General features: G+C 39.0%; 1 protein-coding gene and 1 pseudogene across 2 annotated transcripts in view; one reads left to right on the forward strand and one right to left on the reverse strand.

The window, feature by feature from the left end:
• The window catches only part of MDN1 (midasin AAA ATPase 1), a 167,289-nt gene that overhangs the window by 46,839 nt on the left and 102,905 nt on the right, over positions 1-17,545 (forward strand). For both annotated transcript variants that reach the window (XM_044245581.1, XM_044245572.1), the window contains exons 16-20: positions 4,928-5,139; positions 9,991-10,094; positions 11,255-11,399; positions 11,895-11,991; positions 13,343-13,456. In XM_044245581.1, the coding sequence (XP_044101516.1) occupies positions 4,928-5,139; positions 9,991-10,094; positions 11,255-11,399; positions 11,895-11,991; positions 13,343-13,456 (672 nt within the window). The remainder of the gene's footprint in view (positions 1-4,927; positions 5,140-9,990; positions 10,095-11,254; positions 11,400-11,894; positions 11,992-13,342; positions 13,457-17,545) is intronic.
• Positions 13,670-16,388, reverse strand: LOC122913109 (annotated as a pseudogene).

Raw genomic sequence — 17,545 nt, forward strand, 5'->3', positions numbered from 1 at the left:
GGAAAGACTAAAAAATAACTTTAGAAAGACAAGGGACTGGAAAACAAAATTCAAGAGTTGCAGAGAGGTAGGATAGAGAAAGTGTAATATTTCTATTTTGCAGATGTGTGGTTTCATTTGTTTCATTAGGTTTTATAACTTATGTTAAACATATTTTACAGGGGCGCCTGGGTGGCTCAGTGTTGTTAATAAGCCTCTGCCTCCGGCTCAGGTCATGATCTCAGGGTCCTGGGATCTAGTTCCACATGGGGCTCTCTGCTCAGTGGGGAGCCTGTTTCCCCCTCTCTCTCTGCCTGCCTCTCTGCCTACTTGTGATCTCTCTCTCTCTCTGTCAAATAAATAAATAAGATCTTTTTAAAAAACCCCATATTTTACACATGTCAAATAATATTATAAAAATACAAAAGGGATTTATAGACTAGTTTGTTTTGCAAATCTGGATCCTTTAGATTGATTTTAAAAAAAGTATAATTGAGAATAAAGACACTTTATAAAAGTAAAGGTTCAAAGATCATCAGAGTCTTCAACTGTATGTTATACAGATTGCCTTCTGATCTTTGTTAGTATATGTACTCCCTTGGTTTTTTTTTTTTTTTTTTTTTTTTATTAGTACTAGCATGGTACATTTTTTTCCTTCATTTAAGGGTTTTTTTGTTTTGTTTTGTTTTGGTGCAAAATGGTGGTTTATTAAAGCACGGGGACAGGACCCGTGGGCAGGAAGAACTGCTGCCAGGGTTTTTTGTTTTTTTAAAGTGGGCTCCACACCCAGTGTGGGGCTTGAACTAATGACCGTGAGATCAAGAATTGCATGCTCTACTGACTGAATCAGCTGGGATCCCCTCCATTTAACTTTTAACTCATTTAAAAAAAATTTTTTTTTTAGATTTTATTTTTAAGTAATCTCTATACCCAGCATGGAGCTCAAACCTATAACATTGAGATCAAGTGAGCCAGCCACATGCCCCTGTTATCTGGTAGGCAGAACATAGACCTTCAGATTACCTGTGAGTAGAGAACTAAACCAAGTTCCAACAGAGTTTGGGGGTGAAGAGAACTTATGATGAGACTCTGAAAAAGAGTAGAGGACACAGGGGACTTAGATGAAGCAGATAAAATCATTCCAGAAAGAGAAACTCTAGGACTAAATGGCAAAACCCAGAGCACAGGTTCACAGCATTCTTGATAGAGAAGGGGATTGGGAAGGGCAACCTCCTAGGGAGAAACATGACTCTTGGAGAAATTGGCAATGAAGGGAGAAAAAAAATGGGAGGGGAATTAAAGGTCTCAGAAATGGAGAAGCCACCAACTTGCATCCTCTTTTTTTGCAATCCATGGAAACCTCTGTACTGAAGAGAACAGGGCAGAAGTGCATGCTCATAAATTTGGAAACCTGATTCTAAAATGAAGAAGAGTGTTTATCATTTCGGTTACTCAGCATGTACTATTTTATGTTCTTTCACATGTTACAGTATCAGTCATTTTCTTTTATCCAATTTCAAATGAGTTCTTACATACACTCTCAGTGTTATGTTCTCTCAGGTGTCAGGTTGGTTCCCGCTGAGTATTTGTGTTGCAGCTCATTTTTTTCTTTCTTTCTGAAATGTGTATATGTTAATTCATTTTTTTCATCACTTGAAAAATTGACTTTTATTGACTTAACTGTCTTAGCCACTATGCTGTGCTTTAAATGAACAGATGCTTCTTTTAGTCTCTTTTGCAGTATTAAGCTGCTACTTTCATGAATTCGATAGACTTGAGCCACTTAATAATGTTAATAATTATAACAGCTAATTCTTGTATGTATTCAGGTTCCAGGCACTATTTGGAATCCTTTATTTCTTATTTTTTAAAGATTTATTTATTTATTTATTTTAGAGAGAGAGCAAGAGAGTGTGGGGGGCGGAGCAGGAGGGGAGAGAGAGAATCCTCAAGCCGACTCCCTACTAAGCATGGAGCTCAATGCAGGGCTAGATCCCTGGACCTTGAGATTGTGACTTGATCTTAAACCAAGAGTGGGTCACTTAACCGACTGTGCCACCCAGACGCCCTGTAGTCCTTTATTTGTGTTAACTCAGTTTGCATTTTTAGCAACCATGAGGCACAGACTATTACCCCATTTTATACATGGGGGATTAAGTACCTTATTAAGGTAATGGCTGGTTCTTGTTTGAACCAAGGCCGTCTATACAGAGTGTCTGTGGTTTTTCTTTTTTTAATATTTTATTTATTTATTTGACAGAGATCACAAGTAGGCAGAGAGGAAGGCAGAGAGAGAGGGGGAAGCAGGCTCCCCGTGGAACAGAGAGCCCGATGTGGGACTAGATCCCAGGACCCTGGGATCATGACCTGAGCCGAAGGCAGAGGCTTTAACCCACTGAGCCACCCAGGCGCCCGAGTGTCTGTGTATTTGATCATTACTCTGCTGCCTCATTTAGCTTTGGGTTCCATTTGTACTGTCATCTTTAAGACTAGCAATTTTATTTAAATAAAGTTTGTGTTTTGTTCAGTTCCTCACTACTTTTGTTCATCATGTTTCCTTGGTCCAGTCTATAGGTCTCTCATCTTTGCTTCTTCTCCTAACTTCCCAAAGGTTTCTCTTCCATTCAATAGTTAATGGTCCTTCTAAGGTATCATCAGAACACATGTCTCAAATCCTTTCACCAATTTTCGGGCCATTTAGAGTATACTCCAAAGGCTTTTTTTGACTGCTGAGGTCCTCCGTAATCTGGAACTGGCACTTCTCTGACATAATTTCCTTTGTCTGGCTCTGCCACTGAGCTCGAGCCACACACTTTTCCATATTGCACCTAGATGCTTGCTGTGCTCTCTCTGACATCCCTTGCCTCCCACAGATGTTTGGCTTAGCTCCTTTCCTTGCTTGATTTGGGTCACCTTCGAATTCCCATCTTTAACCAAGTCTCTGACTACCATGTCTAAATTACCAGTGCCTTCTTCACCCAATCCTTTATATTTATATTCATAGCACTTACTACTACTTGATGTTTTATAGTAGATATATATTCTTTTGTCTCTTTCTTTGGATTGTAAGTTACAGTGGGGCAGGACCTTACGCGTCTTGTTTACTCAGTGCCTAACAACTAACAGGTACTCAGTAAATTTTTGTTGAATAAATAGAGTAAATAAATGGCTTTACTAATGTGTTAGTGCTTACTGGTAAGTGTAAATGAGTTTGAAATTCTCATGCTCTTTCTCTCTGGAATCACACTCCTTCATAGATGCTCTGTATCAGGGCCTCGGTGTTACTCATTTCATGGTTCCTCCCTCACAGTCCAATGAGTGATTAGTGTCCAGTTCTCTAGTTGTGCTTCACTATTCTGAAACATATTTGGTATTGTTTCATGGTCCTGTGATTATAGTATATAGTATCTTAGGCTTCAGAAAATTGTATATTTGAGGTTTTCCAGGCAGTTTGTGCTGCCTGAGCAACTCAGAAAATTGTATATTTGAGGTATTTGAGGCAGTTTGTGCTGCCTGAGCAACTTTTTGCTACAGCAGGTGTTTCTCAACTCTTCATTATCACCCCTGCCCTTGAATATTAAATGAAACTTTATATGAGGGACACCTGGGTGGCTCAGTTGGTTAAGTGTCCAGCTCTTTATTTCAGCTCAGGTCTTGATCTTAGGGTAGTGAGTTCAAGCCCTGTGTTGGGCTGCACACTGGGTGTGGAGCCTAGTGCTTAAAATAAAAAAATTTTATATGGATTAATTTCCTAGCTCCCTAACCAGAGAAATGCTAAAGAATAAGAGCATCTAAATACTAAGAAATAAAATGTTGAGCTTTGGAGGGTCACAAACAATTGCAATGTCTGAGATACTATTGCTTCCCCCTTTCCCTGACCCCATTTCAGTCTCTTTAAGAGCAGTATCCTCGGGGTGCCTGGGTGGCTCAGTGGGTTAAAGCCTCTGTCTTTGGCTCAGGTCATGATCCCAGGGTCCTGTATCGGGCTCTCTGCTCACCAGGGAGCCTGCTTCCTCCTCTCTCTCTGTGCCTGCCTCTCTGCCTACTTGTGATCTCTATCAAATAAATAAATAAAATTATAAAAAAAAAAAGAGCAGTATCCTCTCCCTGTCAATTGAGAAGCCATGAGTTGTGCTCACTTTAAGTTAATCAGTTTCAGATGTTGTATTTTCTTCTAAAATATCCTGAAAACTTTTTGATCAATCTTAATAAAATATGTTGTATCATTATATGTTATATATGATGTTTATTTAAACATGTTAGTAAAATAAGTGACATGCCTCTCACTGTCCAACTAGGAATTTCTAATTTTTTTCCTAATACTGTTTACCTAATACTAGTTTTTACACCGAGTATGGAGAAAATAGATTATAATTTAGAACTTTAACACCAGGGGGCCTGGGTGTCTCAGTTGGTTTAGCGGCCGACTCTTTATGGTTCAGGTCATGATCTTATTATGGTCCTGGGACTGAGTGCCAGGTTGGGCTCCACACTCGGCCTGGAATCTGCTTGAGGATTTTTCTCCGTCTCCCCCTTACCCTTCTCTCTCACTCTCTCTCTCAAATAAGTAAATCTTTAAAAAATAAATAAAACTTTAACATAGATGTTGGTATTATTCTTGATTTTGATTAAATGAAATCTTAGACCTATTCCTATATTATGCGATAGCATTTCTTTCTTTCTTTTTTTTTTTTTTTAAAGATTATTTATTTATTTATTTGAGGGAGAGTGAGAGAGAGAGAGCATGAGAGAGGAGAAGGTCGGAGGGAGAAGCAGACTCCCCAAGGAGCTGGGAGCCCGATGCAGGACTCGATCCTGGAAGTCCGGGATCATGACCTGAGCTGAAGGCAGTTGCTCAACCAACTGAGCCACCCAGGCGCCCTGTGACAGCATTTCTAATTTCTGTTAGCTTCACAAGTTTGGGAATTACATTTACCTTTTGTTTCAGTTACAAACCAGTGGACCATAAGCTTATTTGGCTTCCCTTACGGGAGTCATTTGAAGAACTCTTTGCCCAGACGTTTTCCAAGAAGCAAAACTTTACATTCTTGGGGCATATTCAGACCTGCTACAGGCAGAAACGGTGGCATGATCTCCTCAGACTAATGCAGCATGTGCACAAGTCGGCTGTCAACAAGGATGGAAAAGAAAGTGAAACTGGTAAGAATAGGACCTGTACTTAAAAAAAAAAAAAAAAAGAAAAAAAAAATAGGACCTGTACTGGTGGTGGGAGGCCATGAGACTGGGGCTTAATTATCAGAATTGAAACCAGTGACCAAAGGGTTAGTAGGATTAATAAGCACACTTGTAGACTAATAAACAAGTCTGCAGTGTTTTCCTTTAAACATCTCTGACTCTGCTCCCCTGTAAGGCAGGTTTGAGGCTTGTCCCATCTTCTTGTTTTTGTTTGGGTGCCTTTTTGTTTTATTTTGTTTTTGTTAGATTTCATTTTTAAGTAATTTCCACCCAAAGTGGGGCTTGGACCTGTAAGCCCGAGATCACGAGTTGCATGCTCTATGGGTAGCCAGCCAGGTGCCCCTTGGCTGCCTCTTGAGTAAACACATTTCCTTGCTACATAGTCAGTTGGCTTTGCTCTGTGTCAGGCACATGAACTTGGGTTTAGTTATGAAATTGGTGAGCCAGCCAGGAGCTTTTTGCAAGTGGTTCATGAGCTGCCAGCTGACGAGAATTTGGTGACGAGTTTAAGCAGTTACTTAGGCTCTTTGTCCTCGGAATTGTTCCTGAGCCCCACCCTGACTGGGTGTTGCCAGCACTCAGAACTTAATTTAACTCTTGTGGCAAGGAAATAGTTTTTGGTCTGGGCAGATGTGTCTTGGTGAGCTTATTTCTTTTTCCCATTTGGCTTGACTCTCTTAGTCCCCTTGACTAAGAAGCCATTTGTTTCAGTTGGTGAAGCCCCGACTTTTAGGGAGCAGCCAGTACTCACAGAAGTATTCTGGGCATCATTTGGTTTGCTGCTACAGTTTTTGTTCACATCTTTGGATAAAATCAGCCACATTCTAATTGGAAATGGGAAATGACAATTTGATTCCTGAGTGCAGCAGTGTTTAGATACAAACTTAGGAGAGAAAAAAAGATTTTTTTGTAACACTGCTTGACCATAATATTCATTAGACTCTGGATAACAATGACCAGTTAATGAATCCATAAATTATAATACCATCTTTCAATTGGATTTGTTCTGTAAGATTTTGTTTGCATCTTATTTGTGTATTTGTATATATGATCATCTATATTGTAAATATGAAATATTTTCTCCACTTCTGAATAGTAGTGCTAAAATTAGTTTGTAAAGGAGCACTATTTAAGTTGGCCTGAAGGCAAGTGCTTATGAGAATTGGGCATTCTAAAACTCAGAAACTAATCCAAGTTTTTCAAGTTCACATGATCTGAAAAAGATTTGGTATTAAAATTGATTTAAAGTTGTTGGTACAATAAAAATAGACATGTCAGTAGAACTATCAGCATTACTTTTATTCTGCCTGGATTTAAGTCATTTAAGTTGATATAAATTTTTTTTTTAAAAATGTAGCTTGGGCAAATGACTTTGTTTTTTGAAGTCTTTATGGGTAATCTGAATAAAACTGTTCAGAACAAATAGATGTAAATAAGATGAAAAGGTTTACAGGTAAACTTTTCAGTAGCTTTCGAGATCTTTGGTAACCTAAAACTTTAAAGTTTTTCTAAGTTAAATGATGAGTTAAGTAAATTCACTAAACATCTAGATCGTTTCTAAGTTAAGATAACACATTAATTACTAAACATAGGTTTATCTGATTTTGGCCCCCTGTTACAGAGAAACTAAAGATATTTGGGTTTGCTAGTAAACGTGTTTTGTGCCATGCTGAGATAAGGCATATATTTCTAAAAATTCTTAAATGTCATAAATTCACCAATCTAAGGAATGCCGGTACAACAAATAGTTCATAATTAGTTACTATTTAGTTTTTTACTAGAAATGTAAAGTTTCTAAGAGTTAAAAGTTCTAATACATAGAATTACTGGAAATGATAAGGGAGATAGCTCTATGCAAGGAAAGTGAGACTGGTTATTTAAGAGGTAAAATTGAAGACAAAAATGTGAATGTAAAAAGGAAAGTTGTAGAAAGTTTATGAGAGGGGAGTCTTTGGAAAGGAACTCTGTGCGTGGTAGGCACTAAGATCATGGATATTAGTATAGGAAGTTTATTAGGGAGTGATCAACACCTGGGAAAGAGAAGAGAGTAAGAGAATAAGATTAGGCAGAAATTGAGCAGTGATACAGTATCAAAAGAAGCCTTAGCTGACTCTCTGAGGAGTTCCAAATTTGGATTATCCTTCAGAACCATCCTAAATTGGGGCAAAATTGGGGCTGGACTTTTATAATAGTCATTGGATATGACCACCTAGGAAGAGGGCATGCCCTTGGCAAGGCAGCTGTCTTCAGTCAGGGCAGTCCCTGATGGTGTCTCAGGGTTGAGGACTGTTGACAGTGCCCCTGTAGCTGAGAGTCCTTTTCTGATGGAGATTCTCGTCAGCACGTCACTGCACCCACCACAAGAAATCAGACCCATGCTGTGCCCTGGTTGTCTGCGTCCTGATAAGTGTATGTTAACATGGGAGATGACAAGGAGGAAAAAGGAAGGGACTTCATAAATTTTTAAAGAATTTATCTTGTTGGAATGAGTAAGTTTTAATATCAGAAGTGCACTGGAATAAAATTGGAATTAGGTTTTCATGTTAAATGGCAGTTTCCTTAGATTATTGGTCTAGGTTTTTCTTTATCTTTAATGTAATCTGTTTGGAAAAACAAAATTTCTATGTTTTGTCTCTGTTAAGTCCTTTATTGCTTCAGAAAGTTGAATCTTTTCAATGTTAAAAGTCCCAAGCTAACAACTTTGTAACCGTCTGTATTTGCCTTTACAATCTCTTAGTGTTGCATTGACTAACTAGGTAATTAAGTTTTGTAATGACCTCTAATCCTATTTTGGCATATGCTTCAAAACTTCCTGATATTTCTGACAAAACTTTCCAAAATTCAACTTCTGAATGAAGTCCTTTTTACTAATTAGGCTTATTTGTTTGGCATGTCATTACATGGGAAGCATTGTCAAATAAATGATGAAAAACCTTCTTAGTCTGTCTTGGTACAGTGTCATCACTTGTAATTCTAATAAATAAAATGTTGTGTGCCCCAGTAATCACCAAATTTCCCTGTCAGCTGCATTATAATGAACTCTGATCCCGTATTTAACCATGGCCAATTTTGAGCCTTTTGTCATTTATAGTTGTTGTTTTACTCTAGCGGTCTTGCAAATATGTTACAGCTTCAGGCAGTTCATGGGAAGGACTTTTGACAAATACAGTTTCTGATACCTTTAAGATCATAAAACTGAACTAGGTAAAAATTTGTGAAACTAACGAAAAACAGCGTTAGGTATACAACTCTTTCCCAAATTGTAAAGCTCCTTCTTCTTCTTCTTTTTTTAAAGATTTATTTATTTATTTATTTGACAGACAGAGATCACAAGTAGGCAGAGAGGCAGGCAGAGGGGGCAGGGGAAGCAGGCTTCCTGCTGAGTAGAGAGCGATGGTGGGGGGGGGGGGATGCAGGGCCCTGGGATCATGACCTGAGCCAGAGGCAGAGACTTTAACCCACTGAGCCACCCAGTGGCTCCCAGGCACCTAAGCTCCTTCTTCTCGATGAAGTTTATTTGCTGCATGGAAATAAAGGACTTCAGCACCTCTAGTAGCTTGTCTAGTTGTGGGATATGTCAGCTTTCCAGTGTTGCTCCAAAACAACCAAAGAAGAAACTGCTATTTTGGTCAAGCAGAATACACATGTTAAGCCAAGTACAAGGGAATATTTCCAAGAAGGCAGGAAGTTGTTTGATTCTTCAAACCCCCAAATTGCATCCTGTTTCAGCAGGAAGTAGCTAGAGCTCTTGTCATCCCAGTTCCTTTAAGAATGAATCATGATCAAAAGACAGTTGGGGGCAGGCTCCTGGGTGGCTTAGTCAGGTAAGCACCTACCTTTGCTTCAGGTCGTGATCCTACAGTCCTGGGATAGGGTCCTGGGATTGAACCCCGTGTTGGGCTCCCTGTTCAGTGAGGAGTCTGCTTCTCCCTTTGCTACTCCCCCTGCTTATATTCTCTTACTCTTGCTCTTTCTCAAATAAATAAATAAACCAAATCTTAGGGGGAAAAAAAAAAAAAAAGACAGTGGGGATTCAAACTGGTAACCAGGGAGCTAAGGGGACGAGTAATAGGTACAGCTACAGACAAAAATTGCAGATGCAGCATTTACCCAGACTTGTTTTCACTTGCCTGTAAGTATCCCTGACTCTCTTTCAGAGATTTGAGGCTTGCTTGTCCTGAGTCTCCTCGTTCTGCTGCTTCTTGAGTAAATTCTTGCTGCACACTAGGTGTCTCCGTGATTGACTTCGCTGTGCATCGGGCAGACAAACTCAGATTCCCTTACAGAGTTAGCAGAGGAGTGTGGGGAAGAATGAAGCCCTACACATTGGAGCTTTTTAGGATGTAGGGCAAAGACCACCGATTCATAAGAGTTGCTCCTTTTGTGATTCTGGGCATGATTTCCATAGAAGCATGGTTGGTAATGTTGATGAACAAGTACAACTTATTGGCCAATAAGTCATATTTCCTTAGAAAATAAGTTGTTTCCAAAAAGCTGGATTCTACAGCCAAAGGGCTGTTGGTAGCTTAGTTATCTTCTCTGTCCTTCCTCACCCATGGAATGGGGCTAAGGGTACCTACTTCAAAGGGCTGTGGTGAGGGGTGAAAGAATTAACTAATGTACACATGCACAGAGATGAACTGATTACTGTAGTGGCTGACGTATAACATTATATAAGTACTTGGATTTATTTTTTTCTATATCTAAGATCTTTTATTTTTAAGTGAGTTTTGTTATTTTTTTTTTGTTTGTGTTTAAGTTCTATGTATTACAACCTAAAATGTATGTTAAGTTCTCATCTTTATTCTTTTCTAGGGTTACTCCTAAAAGAGAAGTGGGAAGCATTTGGTCTTAGACTCAACCATGCTCAGCAACAGATGAAAATGACTGAAAATGCTCTATTGTTTGCATTCGTAGAGGTATTTTAGTTCATTTATTTAGGTTAAGAGAATGTTGATTTGATACAAAATACAAGTTTAGGCTGGCTACTATTTTGTATTCTCTTCATGTTGATATTTTTAGTGCTTGGTTTTTAAGACTTAAACACTAATGAAATAGTGCTTCAGGGGAACGATTTCTGAAAAATGTCCTTTACAGAAATTATAAGGCCTTGATGAGCACCATTATTTTTAAAGTGGCAGGTGAGGACAACTAGTGAACTCTGTTGCATGACGAGGGTTTTGAGGGCGGGGTATAGATTTGGATCTATTCACTTGAGGTCTGGGAAGAACGGGCTCAATTAAATTTTCATGACTTAAGCTTTTTAATTCTTATTTTAAAAACCTTGTTTCTGTGGCATACTTTACACCATAGAAGGAGGTAGGACTCTTGTTTGATCTTGTTTTGATTGTGTACATCGTGGGAAATTGGTTATCAGTGTTTAATGTTAATAGGATTATTTTTAAAATAACCAATTAGGATGTCAAGTGCTCTCAAAATAGGGTTTATACCTATTTCATGAGTTGGCATTACACTGGAGTTCAATACATTTGTTCTGTTTTATTGTTTTCAATTAAATTTTTAGAAGCTTCTGGTAGGATCATCACGAAAGCATAAGTATAAAGCCACTTAATAATAAAACAGTTTAGGTTTTTATATGTCAGTGAGTGGATTATAAGATTTATTTTTCAGTGCTCTCGGAAATAGAATTTGAAGAGCTAAATCAGTGAAGAGGAGGAAAGATTTATTTTGATATTCTCCAGCAAATGTGAAAGACCATGTATTACAACAACTGCGGTCTCCTGATTTAGTCTTTTATCTCCCCTTTGTATCCTCCTCACCTGACCCTGTATTTATTTTGGGTGCTTTTAATAACCAATGGGGTACTGATAAACGTCGGACCACACTGTAAGTTGTTAGTTACCTGACCGTCTAGCTACTGAGATGATTTTAGTTTGTTGCACCCTTCTGTTAGGCTCAAAGATACTTCCTTGCCCCTTTGGATGTTTAAAAATGGTTGACTTGGCCTTAGCTCTTACAACAAGCTGGTGGCCACTTGCATTTAGGGTGAGTAACTGCTCTTGTTGAGTGTATCCTTATTTGCAATGGATTTTTAACAGTTTACTTTCTCTTATTTTAGGGTACGTTAGCTCAAGCCATAAAGAAAGGAGAGTGGATCTTGTTAGATGAGATTAATCTGGCTGCTCCAGAAACATTAGAATGTCTCAGTGGTTTACTTGAAGGTTCCTATGGCTCCCTGGTATTGCTGGATCGAGGAGACACAGGTACCACTTGATCTCATTAAGGATGACTTGGTCCCAGGCCTTTTGGCCTTTTTAGAGTAAGATTCTTTTGGTTAGGAGATTATGTAGTCCTCCTAGTGTTCATTCCATAGTACTAATTTTCTGCTAAGTTAGGTGGCATGGGGAATGCAAAGAATAAGAATTTAAATTATTTGGGTAGTAAGTAATAGACATGCACACTGAGTGACAAAATATATGCTGGTGAATAGATAATAAAACATAAATAATAATGAACAACCATACCTTCAAAGATAGTGGAAGGGGAGTGTAAGATTAAGTTGGTACATAGGTCTGGAAATTGGTTTCAGTGGGGTTTCAGGAAAAGTAAAGATGGTTTGAGCAGCCAGCACCAGCACTGCTGAATCTGAGGCAGGGTTTCCTGGCCTGAGGTTCTGTGGCGTTAGATAGTCTTCCCTGGGCACCTGTGGCTGATCACTTGCTATTACCAGTTGAGAATTTATAATTTTCTCCTAACAGAACCACTGGTTCGGCATCCTGATTTCCGTTTATTTGCGTGCATGAACCCAGCAACAGATGTGGGCAAAAGAAATCTCCCACCAGGAATAAGAAACAGGTGAGGGGACATGGCCTGATTCCTGGGGATTTCTTTCTTTCTTTAAAGTTCTCTTTATTGATTGATTGGTAATATTAACATAATCAAACCTCATAACAATGCTTGAAATTTCTTGATCTCTGGTAAGAGGGATCCTTCCTTATTTGTCATATTCCTCTACTTTTTCTAGGTGATAGGACTACAAGGGGACTCCAGAACGGGAGAGTTTCTTCCTTTGGGTTGTATGACACTTAATGGCTCACAGATATTATAGAAAATTATTTTTTTTCCTCCTTCGAGTAACCTTATAGCTACCAGAAAAACTTTCACATACTGATAAAACAGTATAACATTTAACAGTATAAGTGCATTTTCGGAACTGAATCCTCTTGGATGAGGCCAGTGGTTTATAAAAGGCCCTTTAATTTTCAGTGTTCATTAAACACTGACTGACACCAACAAGGTATTTTGTTGGTATTTTATGTTTGTAGCATTTGGAAAAAGATAATGATCTTATTTTTGTTAGTGACCTTTTGTTGAATGTTGAGTTTTAAAATAGTGCTAAAATATTTTAAGATTCCTATCCCCGCATTACAAGAGTAATAAAACCTTTTTAGGAAAATTTTATAAATTAGAGGCATTGTATTTTCTTTGCTCCAGTGATTTTGTTTTTGATGATGAGGATGCTTTTTGTTGCGTATTTTTTTTTGTCACATGCTGTTATAATAACACCTCTGAAAGTAAGGATAAATGTCTTCTTTTATTTCATTATGGTCAGTTTTTATCTAGATGAAAGGCTTTCATATTTTATAAGCAATTAAAATGAGTTTATATAATTTCTTGTGTTTTGTATTTTTTTTAAAGATTTTATTTGCGCACACACTTGTGAGAGAGAGGGAGAGGAAAAGAGAGAAAGAGAAAACAAGCCAGGGCAGAGAGGCAGAGGGAGAGGGGAAAAGCCGGCTCCCCACTGAGCAGAGAACTTGGTGAGGGGATGAGGGGTTTGATCTCAAGACCCTGGGATCATGACCTGAGCCAAAGGCAGATGTTTAACTGGCTGAGCCACCCAGACGCACCTTGTGTGTGTGTGGGGGGGTTCTTTTAAAAGATTTTATTTATTTATTTGACAGACAGAGGTCACAAGCAGGCAGAGAGGCAGGCAGAGGAGGGGGGCGAAGCAGGCTCCCCACCTAGCAGAGAGCCCAATGAATGCAGGGCTCTATCCCAGGACCCCAAGATCATGACCTGAACCGAAGGCAGAGACTCAACCCACTGAGCCACCCAGGCACCCCTGTGTTTTGTATTTTTTAATTGTCAGAATAGCTATATTAACTTTCTAAAAAGTTATTATTTAATAATCATTGTCTTACAGGTTCACAGAACTTTATGTAGAAGAATTGGAAAGTAAAGAAGATCTACAAATTCTTATTTTGGATTATCTGAAAGGACTGAGTGTGAATAAGACCACAGTGCAAGGAATCATCAAGTAGGTTCTCTTTGGTTTCTCTTCATAAACTTTTCACCTGAACATGTGTGCCTAATGCCATGTATTATTCCTTTTTGCTTCTGGCTGGAGAAGGATTATCATTAAGGTTTCTATTTTAAAGTATGAACTCCCATGGATTTTCCTAATGAAGCTACATTGAAAGCTTAAGAATTATCTCCGATGAGAATATGTAAACAATTAGATAATGCTCTCCTAATTACTTCTGTATTCATAGCTAGGAGTTTACATCCCCACAATGTAAATGATTTGTATTTTCATTTTTTATTTTTTCAATTTCATTTTATTTTTTTAGTGTGCCAAGCTTCATTGTTTATACGCCTCACCCAGTGCTCCATGCAATAAATGTTCTCCTTAATACCCACCACCAGACTCACTCTATTTTGCTCTGTCTTGATGAAATCTTACTTTTTTTTTTTTTTTAAAGATATTATTTATTTATTTGACAGAGAGAGATCACAAGTAGGCAGAGAGGCAGGCAGAGAGAGAGGAAGGGAAGCAGGCTCCCTGCTGAGCAGAGAGCCCGATGCGGGACTCGGTCCCAGGACCCTGAGATCATGACCTGAGCCGAAGGCAGCGGCTTAACACACTGAGCCACCCAGGCGCCCCGAAATCTTACTTTTTGCAATTTGCATGTTGGTTATATGGGATGCAGGGAGGAAGAGGTTGATACAGTGAGTGACTGGGGTTTAGAATTAATTGAGGCTTAGCTGAATAAAGTACAAATTGGCCATGTGGCTTGCTGCTTTCTTGAGCCTTGCCTTTTCTTTCTTTTTTTTTTCCTTCCTCCCTCCCTTCCTCCCTTCCAACCTTCCTTCCTTCCTTATAAGAATGCATTTTCTAAACTGCAAAGCATTTTATTATTTTTTTTAAAAAAGATTTTATTTATTTTATTTATTTGAGTGTGCCCCCACAAGCAGGGGAGAGGCAGGCTCCCTTTGAGCAAGGAGCCTGATGCAGGACTTGATCCCAGGACCCTAGGATCATGACCTGAGCGAAAGGCAGATGCTTAACTGACTGAGCCACCCAGGCATCCTTCTTCTTCTTCTTCTTCTTTTTTTTTTTTTTGTTATGAATATCTACCTTTTATTTATTTATCTAGTTTAATTTTTTTTATTAACATATAATGTATTATTAACCCCAGGGGTACAGGTCTGTGAATCGTCAAGCTTACACACTTTACAGCACTCACCATAGCACATACCCTCCCCAATGTCCATAATGCAACCACCCTCTCCCCCTCTCCCCCCACTGCAGCAACCCTCAGTTTGTTTTGTGAGATTAAGAGTCTCCTATGGTTTGTCTCCCTCCCGATACCATCTTGTTTCATTTTTTCCTTTCCTACCCACCAAACCTCCAATGTTGCCTTTCAAATTCCTCATATCAGGGAGATCATATGATAATTGTCTTTCTCTGATTGACTTATTTCACTCAGCATAATACCCTCTAGTTCCATCCACATTATTATGAATGGCAAGATTTTATTTCTTTTAATGGCTGCATAGTATTCCATTGTAGATATATATTACTTCTTTATCCATTCATCTGTTGATGGACATTTAGGTTCTTTCCATAGTTTGGCTGTTTTGTACATTACTGCTATAAACATTCGGGTGCATGTGCCCCTTTGGATCACTACATTTGTATCTTTAGGGTAAATACCCAGCAGTGCAATTGCTGGGTCATAGTAGCTCTATTTTCAGCTTTTTGAGGAACCTCCATGCTGTTTTCCAGAGTGGCTGCACCAGCTTGCATTCCCACCAATAGTGTAGGAGGCTTCCCCTTTCTCCGCATCCTTGCCAATGTCTGTCATTTCCTGACTTGTTGATTTTAGCCATTCCGACTGGTGTGAGGTGGTGTCTCATTGTGGTTTTGATTTGTAGTTTCCTGAGGCCTGGTGATGTGGAACACTTTTTCATGTGTTTGTTGGTCATCTGGATGTCTTCTTTGCAGAAATGTCTGTTCATGTCCTCTGCCAGGCATCCTTCTTGAGCCTCTGTTTCCGTTTCTGTTTTTGTTTCTTATGCCATGTGGAAAGGGTACAGTCTTATATCAGACAACCTGAATTCTAGCATGAGCTCTGTCAAAAACAAATTCTGTCATTCTGGGCACTTCACTTAGTCAGTTTTGTCTGTGTTGTATAGAAAGAACTATACAAGCTTCTGAAATAGGATCATATTAATCTTTTACTTTGCATTTTGTGGTTTGTTACCCTTTTTTTGTTCAAATAATTATTAAGTTGCCGAGGTGCTAAGGATACAGCTATAAATAAGATAAATATAAATAATCTCCTCATGGAGCTTTTAAAAATTCAAGAGGTGAAGATAACCAATAAATAAGGAGATACACACTATAATTTTTTTGAAGTGACTATAACCTCAAGATTTTATTGTCTTCATAAAACAACAAAATATGGGGATGCCAGGGTGGCTCAGTTGCTTGGGCGGCTGCCTTTGGCTCAGGTCATGATCCCAGCATCCTGGGATCAAGTCCCACATCTGGCTCCTTGCTCAGCCCTCTGCCTCTGCCTACAACTCTGTCTGCCTGTGCGCTCTCTCTCTCTCTGACAAATAAATAAATAAATAAACTTAAAAAAAAAAAAAAGGAAGCTTGGCTCTTGGATCACTTGGCCCTTTCCCTTTTTATCTCCCAGTTCAAAACTCTTACATCCTTTAATAGCCAGCATTCTCTTAGATCTGCAGTTCTGCTCAACACATTCAAGCCTCAGCACAATCTTCTTTGTAGTTTTAGCCTTTTTTCAGAAATTCACATAGCCACTCTGCTTCATTTCATAATGCTGCTTTCCCTGTGCATAAGGAGAATCTTTGCCTTTCTTGTACACTGTCACTTTGTGAGGTTAGTGCTTGTCATACTTCTTAGAAAAATTCTGGTGGGTTTTAGGAATGTTCACCATGTTTGCAAGAGCGCTATTAGCACAGAAAGCAGGAGAAACATATTTTTAGGTTATGGTAAGCATAGGAAAATAACACATAAAGCAAAATGGGGATTAGAAAATACAGGCTTGAAGCCTTTTTTTTTTTTTTTTTTAAGATTTTATTTATTTATTTGACAGACAGAGATCACAAGTAGGCAGAGAGAGAGGAGGGCAGAGAGAGAGGAGGAAGCAGGCTCCCCGAGGAGTGGAGAGCCTGATGCGGGGCTCGATCCCAGGACTCTGGGATCATGACCTGAGCTTAAGGCAGAGGCTTTAACCCACTGAGCCACCCAGGCGCCCCGAAGCCTTTTTTTTAAAAAAAGATTTTATTTATTTGAGAGAGGGAACGAGGGAGAGAGCACAGGCAGGGGGAGAGGAAGGGGGAGAAGCAGACTCCCCACTGATCAGGGAGCCTGATGCAGGACTTGATCCCAGGACCCTGGGATCACGAGCTGAAGTCAGGCACTTAACTGAGCCACTCAGGAGCCGCAGTTGGAGCCCTATTTTAAATAGAATAGTTAAGGAGGCATTTGTAAAAATGCTTTGGAATGGTTTACCAATACCAGATCCTAAAATTAGAACACTTTTGTTAACCAAGAATGTTTGGACAGAAGTATAAATATGTGTGGTTAAAATTTAAAAGCAGAATTTAAAACAGACTAGATAAAGCAGAGATTCTTAAAAAATGCCATAGTATAAGTACTAAGTGTTCATTTGTAATAACCCATTCCTAGAATGTAGATTCTTTCTACAAAAGAAAGAACATGGGGGCACTTGGGTGGCTCAGTTGGTTAAGCCACTGCCTTCGGCTCAGGTGATGATCCTGGAGTCCCGGGATCGAGTGCCACATCAGGCTCCAGCTCCACGGGGAGTCTGCTTCTCCCTCTGACCTTCTCCCCTCTCATGCTTGCTCTCTGTATCTCTCTCTCAAATAAATAAATAAAATCCTTAAAAAAAAAAAAAAAAGGAAAGAACGTGTAGCAGGATTGCAAAGAGGCAAGTCAAATCTTATTATTTGGGCAAGAACTTGGATTTCATCTGTGACACACATTTGGTTACTTTTTTTTTTTTTTTTTTAAGATTTTATTTATTTATTTGACAGACAGAGATCACAAGTAGGCAGAGAGGCAGGCAGA

This window comes from Neovison vison, chromosome 1, assembly GCF_020171115.1.
Source record: "Neovison vison isolate M4711 chromosome 1, ASM_NN_V1, whole genome shotgun sequence".
Lineage (NCBI taxonomy): Eukaryota > Metazoa > Chordata > Mammalia > Carnivora > Mustelidae > Neogale > Neogale vison.